This window comes from Pagrus major, chromosome 13 (genome assembly GCF_040436345.1).
Source record: "Pagrus major chromosome 13, Pma_NU_1.0".
In the NCBI taxonomy this organism is placed as follows: domain Eukaryota; kingdom Metazoa; phylum Chordata; class Actinopteri; order Spariformes; family Sparidae; genus Pagrus; species Pagrus major.
In genome coordinates, this window is record NC_133227.1 from 23,430,811 (window position 1) to 23,444,429 (window position 13,619).

At 37.7% G+C, this 13,619-nt stretch overlaps 1 protein-coding gene across 1 annotated transcript in view; it reads right to left on the reverse strand.

Moving 5' to 3' along the window:
• Positions 1-563: 563 nt before the first annotated feature.
• myo7ab (myosin VIIAb) overlaps positions 564-13,619 on the reverse strand; it is a 34,088-nt gene continuing 21,032 nt past the window's right edge. Inside the window, exons 28-49 of the mRNA XM_073479259.1 lie at positions 13,239-13,365; positions 12,258-12,377; positions 11,329-11,502; positions 10,966-11,193; positions 8,990-9,160; positions 8,797-8,914; positions 8,578-8,704; positions 8,161-8,330; positions 7,838-8,028; positions 4,896-5,020; positions 4,647-4,804; positions 4,322-4,475; positions 4,054-4,209; positions 3,870-3,975; positions 3,212-3,325; positions 2,820-2,907; positions 2,623-2,729; positions 2,315-2,500; positions 2,064-2,180; positions 1,387-1,470; positions 857-976; positions 564-656 (exon numbers count right to left, since the gene is read on the reverse strand). Of these exons, the coding sequence (XP_073335360.1) occupies positions 564-656; positions 857-976; positions 1,387-1,470; positions 2,064-2,180; positions 2,315-2,500; positions 2,623-2,729; positions 2,820-2,907; positions 3,212-3,325; positions 3,870-3,975; positions 4,054-4,209; positions 4,322-4,475; positions 4,647-4,804; positions 4,896-5,020; positions 7,838-8,028; positions 8,161-8,330; positions 8,578-8,704; positions 8,797-8,914; positions 8,990-9,160; positions 10,966-11,193; positions 11,329-11,502; positions 12,258-12,377; positions 13,239-13,365 (3,034 nt within the window). The remainder of the gene's footprint in view (positions 657-856; positions 977-1,386; positions 1,471-2,063; positions 2,181-2,314; positions 2,501-2,622; positions 2,730-2,819; positions 2,908-3,211; positions 3,326-3,869; positions 3,976-4,053; positions 4,210-4,321; positions 4,476-4,646; positions 4,805-4,895; positions 5,021-7,837; positions 8,029-8,160; positions 8,331-8,577; positions 8,705-8,796; positions 8,915-8,989; positions 9,161-10,965; positions 11,194-11,328; positions 11,503-12,257; positions 12,378-13,238; positions 13,366-13,619) is intronic.

Here is a 13,619-nt window from a genome sequence, read left to right on the forward strand (position 1 = left end):
AGAGACTATAATTGATGCTGGATTGGTGAACTGATAACAAAGCTACTTACAAGAAAAACAGATGAACAAATCTGTTTTGGTCATCAGCGACAGTGAGAGATCAGATTGTGTTTGTAAACCAAACTAAAGTCTAGGATTTTGTTTTGATGTCTTGACAGAGATGCTGGCAATTAAAAAAAAGAATTGGGCGATAAATTCTGTCTCAAAAAGTCTAATAATTGTATTGAAAGCTCCAAACTTTACAGCTCAATAAACCGGGAGCCTCCCTGATCAAACAGTTTACAGTGATTTTAATGCTTATAGAAAGAAATCCAAATTGCCGATGGTGGGTAAAGATCATTTAAAGGCAATATGTGAGATTTAAGACAGGGCCGATACACAATAACATGAATGAAAACGTTGGCATTACAGTGTCACAGTTAACCACCAATGAACTGCCTTAAAAACACTTTGTAGGACAATTTAAAGAACACACAGTCCGTGTATGAAATAAGTTTGTATCCACACTGTGAGTGAGTGAAGTGCATTGATTGACAGTAATCGATGAGTTTCTAGCCGCCTGCTCACTTGCTGTTGCCTCGGGACGGTCGCTGTTTGGTCATGGTCGTCAGCATCTGGCTGATGTAAGAGGTCAGCAGGTCGTCCATTTTGTAGCCCTGAAAGGTCGAGGTCAAAGGTCAGACAGCCTGTACTAAATTACTAATTATTACATTGGAAACACTGCGGTTATCTTAAAATTATACAAAGTATTTCCTGAGATTTTGAGGCCTTGTCTACACATATATGATTATTTTTCTGATTGGATATTTTACCACTGTGTTTGGATATGAGGGTAACGGTGCGTTCAGTGTCTCACCAGTGAGGTCTCACACAGCAGTTTGCTGCCTCGGACCAGGTTTCCGATGGTGATGTGGAAATACGTGTTTCCACTGCTCCAGTTGGAGATCTTAGTGAAGGGGTGAGTGGTGAGGATGTCCTGCAGGAAATAAAACAAGTCAGATGAGCTCAGATACAGTAATGTACACATACAGTGCATATCATGCACACACTCATACCTACAAGGAAATTAGATATAAAACACACAAGTTATTCCACATCAAAAGAATAAATGAAAAATGTAACTTAAAACCCTCCTGACTAAGATTTAAATCCCTAGTTCCAGTTTTTAAGGTTCGTGGGTAGATTATGGGTAATGAAGTCCTTCAGTTTTTAAAAAAATTGAGCAGGAGAAGCCAGTTTTAACCCAGACTGTTGACAAACTACACAACTGATTTCAGACGAGGAATACTGAACAGATTATCTTGGACAGATTATCTTGGACAGATTATCTTGGACCGGAGTAAATGATTGCAATATTCAACAAAACCGCATGAGATGTGGACGCACCTTAGACTTGGGATCAATGAGACTGACTCCATGTTTGTTGATCGCTATCAGGAGGGTTTCTGGGTAGTTTGGATCAGTTGTTTGCTGCAGAACAAAGAACAAAAATTTCAAGAAAACTCTGGAAAAAAGTGGTGAAAAGTACATTTACACATTTGAGTTCAATTTTGAGGTACTTGTACTTTGAGAAATTCTATTTTCTGTTACTTTATACTTCTACTCTGCTACAGTTCTCCACTACATTGCTTTGAAAGCATTGGTTACCAGTCACTTCGTAGATTCAGATTATTAATACAAAACATAAATCAACTAATAAATGATAATAGTTTATTATAGATTAAACTACCCAGCAGTACATAAAGTAGTTAAAATTAGCTCCATCTTTACCAGCTGCAACATTAATGCATCAATAATTATAATCCAGTGATAAAATATTCTTTATTTTGAAACTGACCTGTGTGAAGAGTATTTTTAATTTAATGCTACTAGTTTTGTACCTTTTTATGGAAGTACAACCCTGAATGCTTGACTTTAACTTGTAATAGAGTACTTCTACACGTAGCATTGCTAATTCTACTCATGTAAAATAATTGAGTACTTCTTTCACCACTTACAGTAAAAAAACAAAAAAAAAACCATAAAACAACATAAAAATATGCAGCAGCAGCAAACGTGTTTACCTTGACTTCAAAAAAGGCAGAGCCGAACGTGGGCCACTTGTAAATGAGCTTGAGGAAGGAGAGTTTTGCTTCTTCTCGTGTTTTTCCTGAGTGCTTGTTGAACAGCGTCATGATGGACTGAGAGGGAGAAACGAGAAGATATAAACATTTCACTCTGAAGGTTGGTTCAATATTAGAATATCTATTCATCCTTGTTTGTTGGACTGTTCTGCCATGAACCCTTGATTGTTTTTAGGTTTTTTGCTGCTCACCCTCTTCCAGTCGTCAGGGGACAGATGTCTGATCTGGTCCTGAGGGACGAGCTCCTTCAGGATCTTGGGAATATTCTGGAAGTTTGATTTATCCTCCTCAAACTTCACCCTGTAGATCAGCGCTGCCAGCTGGTGCACCTCCTCCTTCGGACACTTGTGGTAGCCTCGCAGATACTTAGGCAGCTCCTGTAGAGAGAAGACGAGATACAGCATGTCTGTGTGTGGAGTTTAAATTTCAACATTTACTCTGAGTATTGTCAGAGTTGTATTAGTGCTTTTACTTAAAGGATCTGAATGCTGACACTCACTTGGTAGTAGTGGAAGATGGAGTCAGCCATGGCGTCTTTCCCTGGCATGGTGTTCGTCCACAGCTTCTTCATGAAGAACACCTGATATGTCAGTGAAGGCACCACACCTACACACCCAACAGATAACAGTTAGAGGAAAATAAATCAATGAGAAATATAAAACACATGAGCTTTAAAGAAAAGATCATCTTCTGTACCGTCTTTCACATGTCTGGCTTTCTTGATCCAGTCGGTCAGGTGCCTCACAAAGTCGAAGAAGAAGTCGCCGTCAGGAACACTGATGACCTGGAGAGCCAGAAAATCCGCATGTTAACATGTTTATGTGTGAGATGAGTGTTAAAAACATCAACCAAACAATCAGCAGAAGTCTGTACATGACTGTCACTTAATCAAATCTTTGAATTAATGTTTGAATGAAAATGTGTCATGTTTGCTTCACAGTCGCTCAGACACTGGAAAGAAGGCTTACTTCTGTCATGTGCACCACTACCTCTGCATCTTGCCTGGCGACTAAGATGTAATATGAATCTTGTGGTGGCCGTAGGTACTAAATCTATATTTAGTAGAAAGCAGGTACTGAGGTCGTCACCTTGTCTGTGATCTTCACAAACAGACTAAAGCCTTCGGAGGATTTGAGCAGAAGACGTCCTGAGATGTTGTGGCAGAAATCTTTGGCCTTGGTGCTCGACTCCACTTCAAACACCTGCGAGCACAAACAGCTGCTTGATGAAATACTGTGAGAGCCAAATGAGTCAGAGTGTAAAATCGTGAGGAAAATGTGTATTTATATGACAAAGATGTTTAACAGTAGCCGGTTTACAGAAGGGCCAAATATAAAATGTTGATGATGTCTCACCCAACATTTTTTGTTGTTGCTATTTTTTTTTGTAATTTAAATCTGATTACCGATAAAATTAAATTATTTTAACATTGCATTCATTTGGAGCTGATGCAGCATGTAATCTGCAAAGTAACGAGTAACTAAAGTTATTAATGTTAGTGGAGTGGAAGTATTAAGTAGCAGAAAATGGAAACATGAGTGAGAGTTGACCTGGGAAAAAGGTTTTTATTTTTTAGAGAATTGAACTTTTCATTAATAAAAAAATATTTTCTTCTTTTAAAAGTCAAATGGTCTCAGTTTAACTGCTTACCATGTAAAACCAGGATGTTGTTAATAACGGCCGATATAAACCGAACCATTAACTTTTCAGTTATTGAATATTATTTATATTTCAGTCGTCACTGACCTCGTCTGAGTCGTCAGGGAAATAAACTTTGTGGAAGATCTGAGTGGTTTTGTGCTGGATGGCCTCCACCTCCACCAGGTGAGGAGGGTACTTCCTCGATCCATTTCTACAAACGAATAACAGAGATTAGAGAAGAAACTGAGCACGACAGAAGAAGAAGTGTGTGTGCATGCGTGTGTGATACCGTAAGGCTTTCTGCAGCCGCTGCATGCAGTCTGGAGCCAGCGGATAATGTTTCTTGGCCTGGAGGAACTTCTGGACGTGAGGCAGCAGGATGTTACTGGGAGGAAACAAACCAGTGCAGAGCCACAGCAGCTCCCAGCCCTTCTCCTCACTGTACCTGCACACACAAACACACACACACACACACACACACACCAATTATGTCAGAAAAAACAAACTTTGACCACCATGTTGTTTAAATCTTGTTTGTGCGTGTGTTTCGGGCGTACTTTATGTGATTATCAGTGAGCTGTTTGAGGATCTGACAGAAGATCTCGTCTTTGAGCGGCTCAGCCTTCAGCGCTCCTTCAAAGATCAGATCTGTGAGCTCGTTGACTGAACGGACCCGTTTGGACGGGTAGTCGCCCATGTACTTCATCACAGGTGCAGCTGAAGTCAAGGACAACAGGGACGAGTATCTGATGTTGGAGCAGAAAATCTATCAGACCTGATATTGGCAGCTACAATGCAGGAGATATGGTTGTTTGGCAATAACCCTTTAAACACATTCAGAAAACACACACGCACACACACACACTATCCATTAAAGGATATCCATGAAGGCGAAGCAGGCCTCCTGGCAGAGCTCTTCGTGAGCCAGGACTTTCTTCAGCAGAGGCTGTTTGAGAGGCTCCCTGGTGCAGCTCCACAGACGCTCCTTCCCTCTGGACTTGGAGATCATCACCCTGCTCAGAGTGCTTTTAGGAGGAGGCCTGGAGAAGATGAAACGCAGAGAAGGTTGTGATCACGCTGGCAAGGCAACGATACACTTCACATACATGAGTAAAGGATCATGAAACACACCTGAAGTAGTCGTAGGAGAACTCCTCCAGTGTGTAGGCTTTAGTTTTATCCTCCTTGTCAGAAGGGTTCATGTTGGACAAACCGATGGATTCTCTCCTCTGATCAGGAGTCATGGTCACAAGAGCCTGAGAGGGAGGAGGAGAGTGAAGGAGGGATCGAGGAGTTATGAGACAAAAGATATCCACAGATTTTTTTCTGTTCAAGGTAGAAACACAATATCTGCCATTGAAGCTGTCAAAACGTGGCAAAAAAATGTGGTTTCACATATTAAACATACAGCAGCCCTGAGGGGCAAGGGGAGATTTTTGTTTATTCTTCTGTTAAATTTTCTGTCTGATCTGATCTAAATTGTTTTCTCTCCTGAGTTCATGATGTGAGAACTGATGTAAAAAAAACAATTTTACCAGGAAGTTCCTTACATTTGTTTCCATCTTTGTAACAACATGAAAAAAACAACATTTTTTCCAGATAATTATTTTTTAAATTTCCATGTGTGAAACCAAGTGAAGTTTGAGGGGTTTTTTTCCCCAGGAGAATTTTTTTTTTACTTAGATTTTTTTTTCAAAAAAACAACAAAAGTCAGAATTTTGTTTCAAACTTTTTCTCAAAATTCTGACTTTTTTCCCCTCTAATTTTCTCTCAAAATTCTGACTTTTCAAACCAACTTTTTCAAAATTTTCTATACTAACTATTCTCTTAAAATTTAGATTTTTTTCCCCTCCAATTTTCTCATAAAAGTTTTACTTTGTTCACCATATTTTTTTATTCAAAATTCTGACTTTTGCTTCAAACTTTTTCTCAAAATTCTGACTTTTTTCTCCCCAAATTTTTCTGAAAATTCACACTTTTCCCTCAATTTTTTTTCAAACTTTTTCTCAAAATTCTGACTTTTTTAAAGAAAAAAATTGCCATTTTTTTCTCAAAATCTTTCCACAAAATTTTTTCTGAAATTTGTAACTTCTCCCTCAAATTTTTTCTCAAAATTCTGACTGTTTTTTTCTCAAAATTCTGACAGTTTTTTTAATTTTTCCCTCAAAATTCTGACTTTTTTTCCCTGAAGATTTCTCTTAAAATTTTGACTTTTCCCCAAAAAACTTTTTCTCAAATTTTTTTATAGAAAAAAATTGCCTTTTTTTCTCAAAATTCCGACTTTTTCCCCAATCTTTTCTCTTAAAATTGTGACTTTTTTCGCATTTTTTATCAAAATTCTGACTATTTTTTCCCTCAAATTTTCCCATAAAACTTTTAATTTTTTTTCTCTAAAATTCTCACTTTTTTCCCCTCAAATTTTCTCTCAAAATTCTGACTTTTACTTCAGAAAAAATTCGCAAAAATTCCGACTTTTAAAAAAAAACCTTTTCTCTCAAAATTGTGAGGTTTTTTCCCTCAAATTTTCTCTCAAATTTCTGACTTTTTTCCCCTCAAATTTTCTCTTAAAATTGTGATTTTTTTTCACTAATTTTTAATCTAAAATTCGGATTAAAAATAAAAAATAAAGTCTGAATTTTGAGAAAAAATTTGAGGGAATAAAAGAAAAAATTTGAGGGAGAAGTTAGAATTTTCAGAAAAAGTCTAAATTTTGAGAAGAATCCTTTTTTTGGGGGGGGGGGCGGAGTCAGAAATTTGACAAAAAGGCAGAATTTTAGAGAAAAAAATGGCGAAAAAAAACACAATTTTAAGAGAAAATTTGAGGGAAAAAAGTCAGAATTTTATGGGAACATTTGAGGGAAAAAAAGTTACAATTTTACGAAAAAAGTTTGAAAAAGTTAGACTGAAAAGTCAGATTTTTGAGAGAAAATTTGAGGGAAAAAAAGTCAGATTTTTGAGAGAAAATTGGCAAATTTTTTTACAATTTTAAGAGAAAATTTGAGGGAAATCAGAATTTTGAAAAAAAGTTTTGAGGGGGAAAGTCAGAATTTTAAGATATTTTTTTTTTAAAAAAAGTCTGAGTTTAGAGAAAAAAATGGCAAAAAAAAAAGGTCCGAATTTTAAGAGAAAAATTTTGAAAAAGTTAGTTTGAAAAGTCTGAATTTTGAGAGAAAATTTGCAATAAAAGTCAGAATTTTGAAAAAAAAATGAGGGAGAAGTTAGAATTTTCAGAAAAAGTCTAAATTTTAGGGAGAATTTTTTTGGGGGGAGTCAGAAATTTGACAAAAAGGCAGAATTTTAGAGAAAAAAATGGCGAAAAAAAACACAATTTTAAGAGAAAATTTGAGGGAAAAAAGTCAGAATTTTATGGGAACATTTGAGGGAAAAAAAGTTACAATTTTACGAAAAAAGTTTGAAAAAGTTAGACTGAAAAGTCAGATTTTTGAGAGAAAATTTGAGGGAAAAAAAGTCAGATTTTTGAGAGAAAATTGGCAATTTTTTTTACAATTATAAGAGAAAATTTGAGGGAAATCAGAATTTTGAAAAAAAGTTTTGAGGGGGAAAGTCAGAATTTTAAGATATTTTTTTTTTAAAAAAAGTCTGAGTTTAGAGAAAAAAATGGCAAAAAAAAAAGGTCCGAATTTTAAGAGAAAAATTTTGAAAAAGTTAGTTTGAAAAGTCTGAATTTTGAGAGAAAATTTGCAATAAAAGTCAGAATTTTGAAAAAAAAATGAGGGAGAAGTTAGAATTTTCAGAAAAAGTCTAAATTTTAGGGAGAATTTTTTTGGGGGGAGTCAGAAATTTGAGAAAAAGTTTGGAAAAAAGGCACAACTTTAAGAGAAAATTTGAGGGGAAAAAAGTCACAATTGTAAGAGAAAAGTTTGAAAAAGTTAGTTTGAAAAGTCAGAATTTTGAGAGAAAGTTTGAAAAAAAAGTCAGTATTTTGAGAAGAAAATGGCAAATTTTTCTAAAAAATTTGACAAGATTTGACAAGCCAAATATCAGTTTAACACTGAATTAAAGCTCATATTATTTTAGGATTGTTAGTTGATGACTGTTGTTGTCTAACTCACCACTAAGTCGTACTGAGGTCGGGTGATTGTGGGCAGTACGTAGACGCAGTCAGCAGGGAAGTCCCCTCTCTGTTTGGTCCTGTCGTTGATGCCGTGAGCCCAGCCGGAGTTCATCACGTGCTCTCCGTCGTGTTCGTCTAGGATGATTAGATCCCCCTTAGAGAAACTCAGGAATGTGGAGTCGACTCCTGCTGCAAGTTGAATATCACAGATAAAGACATTTAAAAAAAAAAAAAAAGACATTTATGGTTCAGTTTAATGCTCTTAATCATAAAAAAATATCAAAGCATGCTTTCTTTTTTAAAATCATCACCGGGTCTTACCGGGGTTGGGACAGTCCAGCAGTCCCACCACATACTTGGACCTCTTCCTCAGACCCTCAAGGAAGGCCACCACCAGATCTCGGATGTCCTCGGCGTTGTTTGAGGTGAACGTGTACTCATCTCCTTTCATGGTGGCCAAAGTAAAACTCTGGCCCTGGAGTTTACCCCCTCTGGAAGAGGAAATTCTACTTTAACCCAAGACTGTTCACCATGTATGACAAAGAAAACTACCAAACTCTTCCCTTTAATTAAGGAGAAATATGTGGACCATAATTAAAATAATTGTCCTGTTTGGGGATTAAATTCCCCGACAATGTTTTTGTTGATGTCAGCTTTCCTGTACTTTTGTACTCCACATCCAGCACACTCTCACAGGACAGTAAAACATGTTCGGCTGTTTTCCCCTCAGGTTAATACCTGCTACTGGACACAGCAGTGATCTCTGGGAACGAGAGCTCCAGAAGGACCTGCTCCTGCTCATCTACAAAGTAAACTCCAGTCCAGTTCACCGCCACGATCACGTCATTCTTGGGCAGACTCGGTCCTGTGGATGGACAGAGTCATATATCCATAAAAACACCCACAGATACCTACAGCAGACACAGTGAGACTGTTTTCTGCTTTCATGTTACCAACCTGAGAATTTGAAGGCCTCGTAGAAGCGTGAGAAGAGTAAAGGCCACTTTAAACGAGCAAAATCCACCACGTCCTCCTTCACCCTCTGCGTGTTCAGCCTCCTTTTGGTGTGTAATCCCTGAACAGAAGGGTGTAATTAATTACTGTCGCACAAGTTGTTGAGAAAGCAGCAGAGAGGAGTCAGTTCTGATACCTTTTTGTGGGCGTTGATGATCAGCTGGACCCACTTCTCTGCAGTCTTAGTGGAGGTGATTTCTCTGTCGGGGATGTAGGACGGGATGAGGCTGATCAGGCGGTCCTGGAGGATCTCAGAGCCGTAGTCCACATAGTACTGCTGAGAGGCCAGCTCGGCCAGGTCCTCCTCCTGAAGAACAGACACAGGCCAAAGAGACGATCATGGGATCTGATGACTGACAACTTTCTGTTTCTTTACAGACTTTTCTTGTGCAGAAAAATCAGCCATTTATTCACTAGATTCTGGTTGACATGAGTCAGTTTCTATGAAAATGTTTACAACCTTTTTAAGTAAAACATCTTGAATATGGCAGAATTATTTATATAGATCACGTCGAGGAACATAAACTGCACATATTTTACTCTCAGAAGGGTTTAATTTAGACAATTTAATGTTTAATGTTCAATATTTTCTTGTACTACGCTGATTTGAAATTTTTGCTTTTTAAGGAAGGTTTTCTGTGATTGTCACCACAACTTTAAATATCTTTGTGAGGTACTGGATCCAAATTTAGATTTTAAGAAAGTTGTTATAAATATGGTTAAAACCATTCAGTATGCTATGATCCTTTGTCACATGTCCTATGACAAATATGTGTTTTTTTCAATATCATATGTACATAATGTTTTTATTGTTTTTACAATATGTTACTGTACATTTGTCTTGTTTTCTATTTATGCTTCTTGACTTGCAGTACTTGCTTTTGTCTTGTACTATGCCTGTAAGGCAAATTCCTTGTTTGTGAAAATGCATTCTGCAATAAATATGATTTTAGTTCTGAATGAAAAAGCACCTTCATATTTATAGACTACTGGTGGTCTTTTAACTCTTAACAGCTTGAAAGAGGAGATCCAAACACTGACCGACTTGCTTCTTTCTTTTTAATATAGATTTCTTCTTTATTCAGACGTGACATTTCAGCGTACGTCTTCATCAGGAGCCAAATCGGAATAACGTGATAATGTGTTAAAAATGACTTTCTTTACATTCAAACATTTTTAAAGATTACTTTTCTCCCTTGTGGCTTCATTTCAATATGACAGGTGAGATGTTGGAGGACGAGAGAGAGTGGATGACATGCAGCAAAGGGATCCTGTAGGATAACTGCATCGTTCAGTAATCTGTCCACCAGCTGTCTCACCTAGATTTTGTTCCTGTAGCACAACCTTTCCAGTCTAAGTTTTAAAATTCATTGAGAAAGTGAACTACCGTAAGTAAGGCAGCAATCTGGATCTGGATTTTGGATATAAATGACACTAGACTTGAGATGTTTTTATATAAATTCAGTTGAACTTTTATCATTTAGATTTGATACATTATGTTGGAAATTACACTGGAGTTTGTTTTATTGCTTCTTCTTTTGGTTGCTTTGTTCTGATTTAACCACAAGATGGAGCCATGACCTGCAAAGCAAAGAAGGGGAACAACACAGCTGATACAGATGGCGACTTTTATTCTATAAAATGCTGTTTGAATAAAGAAGTCTATAAAAATTGAAAGTCTGTGTTCAGTCCTCCTCCTTTAATAACTTTCACAATATGTTTGTGTTGTTTCAAACCTTTTAATCTTTGGAAATTACCAATCCAGGAATCCTGCAGAGATATTTTTTGTTCTTTCCTCATTGTTTTCTGTGTGACCTGCACTTTAAAGACTTTAAACTCGCTGAGCTGACTCGTCATTCTCACTATTAAAGGCAGCTGTTCATCGTTATTGGAAACTTGGATTGGAGGCATCATTGATTTCCACAAAGTAATCTGCTTTACAAACTCTAAAGTGGTTATTTTCATTAAAGCGTGCAGAGAACGTGACATGCACACCAACACCAGCTGGAAAATTCAGTGTCTTCATTTTGTTCATCGATCTCCTCTATTAACAAATCAATAAACTACCTTCAGACACACCTGCTGCATGTTAAACCAAACAAAGCCTCTCACCCTCTCACAGCGGTACTCTCCAAATTTCACCCCTCGGACGATCTGCTGGTAGATGAGGTTGGTGGCGACGTAGTCCTCGGCTGGGTTGTGCCAGGGGTTGAAGATCTCCTTCCTGAAGAACAGCCTCCAGGGGGCGTTCCTCTCCTGGGCGCCCTGCTCCTTCGCATACTGCTCACACTGAGAGACGGCGTCCATGACGTGGTCGCTCCCGCTGCCCAGTGACGACACCTGAACAAAGCATTAAACATCTGTCAGTGTACAAGCTACATCTTATCAGACCACACTGACTTTTAATAAGTCAACATATAAACTGTTTCAATGAGTTTTAAATCTTAAGTGTGTGAAGGAACATGTGGTTTTTACTTTGTCGAACAGGGCGATGTACAGCGAGAACCCGAATCGATCTCTCAGGTTGATTTTGTCTGCCAGAGCGTTGCAGAGCTCGCTGGCTGTGGTGGCCGAGTCTGCCAGGAGAGTCTTAGTGGTTCCATCCATAAACGTTACCGGTAACATGATGGGCTTCTTAGATTTAGTGGCCTGAGAAGCAAAACATTAAAGTTCAAGTACTTAATTCCACAGCGATTTATTGTAATGTCCTACAAATGTCACTTTTAAGTAGGTGTGTAACACTGTAAAATTTAATCTGAGGACCTTCAACTCTTAAATGATGCAAACTGTAAGGGCACTCAATGATTTTTTTACACATCTCTGCATCACAAGTTGATTAAAAGATGGAAAAACAACACCTGCACGTCTTCACAAATAAACACTCAAGGCACTGGACAAAAAGTCATCAAGTTACCATCATAGTCACATCATTCAGAAGTAAAAGCTCCAAGTTCAATTAATCGGAGGAAAATGAGGACAACCGTCAGAGGTGGCTGTGTAAAACAGCACAGACCATCTGGTCATCTCTTGTAAGAGCAAAATATTCCTGGCAATCAGTGTGAAGTTATATGAGAGAGTGCTGATTTTAAATTCATGGTGAAATCGTGGCTAAAATAGATCCAATCATGAACTGATCCGAGCATAAACGCAAACGTTTAATCTCATATAATCTGGTCGTTTTGTTGTTTCTAATGTTGTTCTTGTATTGTGAATATGTATTGGACCTTGATACACATCGATGGCTTAACTACTTAAAAATTATTCATTAAAAAATGTGTATAAAGTCTCCCAACAGGTTCAGTCAGATACAAAAACATTTAACATGTTTTGAGTAAACTGAATTTAATGCTTTTTAAGACTTTTCAGGACCTGCTGATAAAAAGAGCAGAGAGCATGTTCAGCACCTGTAACTCCAACCAAGATGGCGGCTGGGTCCTCGTGCGGTTGACAAACGTCCTCCTCAACCTTTCCTCACAATATGGAGCATAACCAGGAGGACCGTTAACTAGAAATGTCCTTAAGTACTGAAACACAGAGGATGGACAATTAAGAATTCATCAAATCACAAACATTATGAAGCATGAAAATACCAAACAGATTCAGCTGGAAATCCCTGCCGACCAATAAAAAAACTGATGTTTTTTTCTGAATGAGGGGATAAAGGCCATCTGAAAACATTAACGGCAAAATGTTATACTTCAAAAAATTAACAATCACATCAAAACCATAAGCATTTGCAGCAAAAGATGAAATTTATCTTTAAAAAAAACATTTAACATCCTCACGGTAACAAGCCGAAACCAGGAGATGTAGTTTTAAATAATTGTCAATCGAGTAATATTTTGGGATGGATTTTTCCTGTAAGAGCTTCACTTCTCTTCACGCCTTGGGTGTTTTTTAGGAATTGATCCGTCCTGTCTGTACACTCGATTGGATGCTAATGAATCTTTTGTACAGAAAACAAAGGAGAAACAAAAAACAGAAGAACAAAAGAAAAGATTTATTTCCTCGGCTCTCTTCATTCTGGATTTCTCTGTGTGACATAGCTGCTTTTATAGCTCATTTTTTAAAATGTTTTTTTCACAGCATGAATTGCTTTTGATTATTGGAATAAATGAAGACGAGACAATAAAAAAAAAGAATTATAGTCAATAAAGCAGCAGCCAGACGCGCTCTGATGCTTCTAGACAACAAACACCACCTGAACTCTTTGGACTCAATCCCATCTCAGTAAAAGATTATTGCAGAGAATAACAGACAAAGGATAATTCTGGGTCAGACCTGACAAATCAGGAGGTCATGCATGAATTGCAGTATTCAAAGCTTTCGTATTTTGTATACTGAGTGGTCTCTCAATGTAACAAAGTGATTTAGAGGTTTCTTACTTTGACAAACTTCTCTGAGGGGGCGAAGCAGCCGACGCAGAGCGACAGCAGGATCCAGCCGCGGGCGTGGCTGCTCTTGGACGGATTCTGAGTGAGCTGTTTGCAGATCTGACAGTAGATCTCATCCCTGAGACGGAGAGAGAGACAGCAGCTGAACAAAACCAGGTCCACGACATGGTAAACCAGAGTTAGCTGATGTCAAATGATATGCTAGTAGGAGCTGATGTAGCCTCCAGATAATGCTGATAATGACTTTTGATTTTAACAACCTGACGGCCTTTTCTTAGGCTCAATCCTCAGGAAAAGCAAAAAATTGTTTTCAAAATTTTTTAATTTGTAGTCACGCTGAAAGCACAATGGTCCGATGCGCTGGTCTGGATT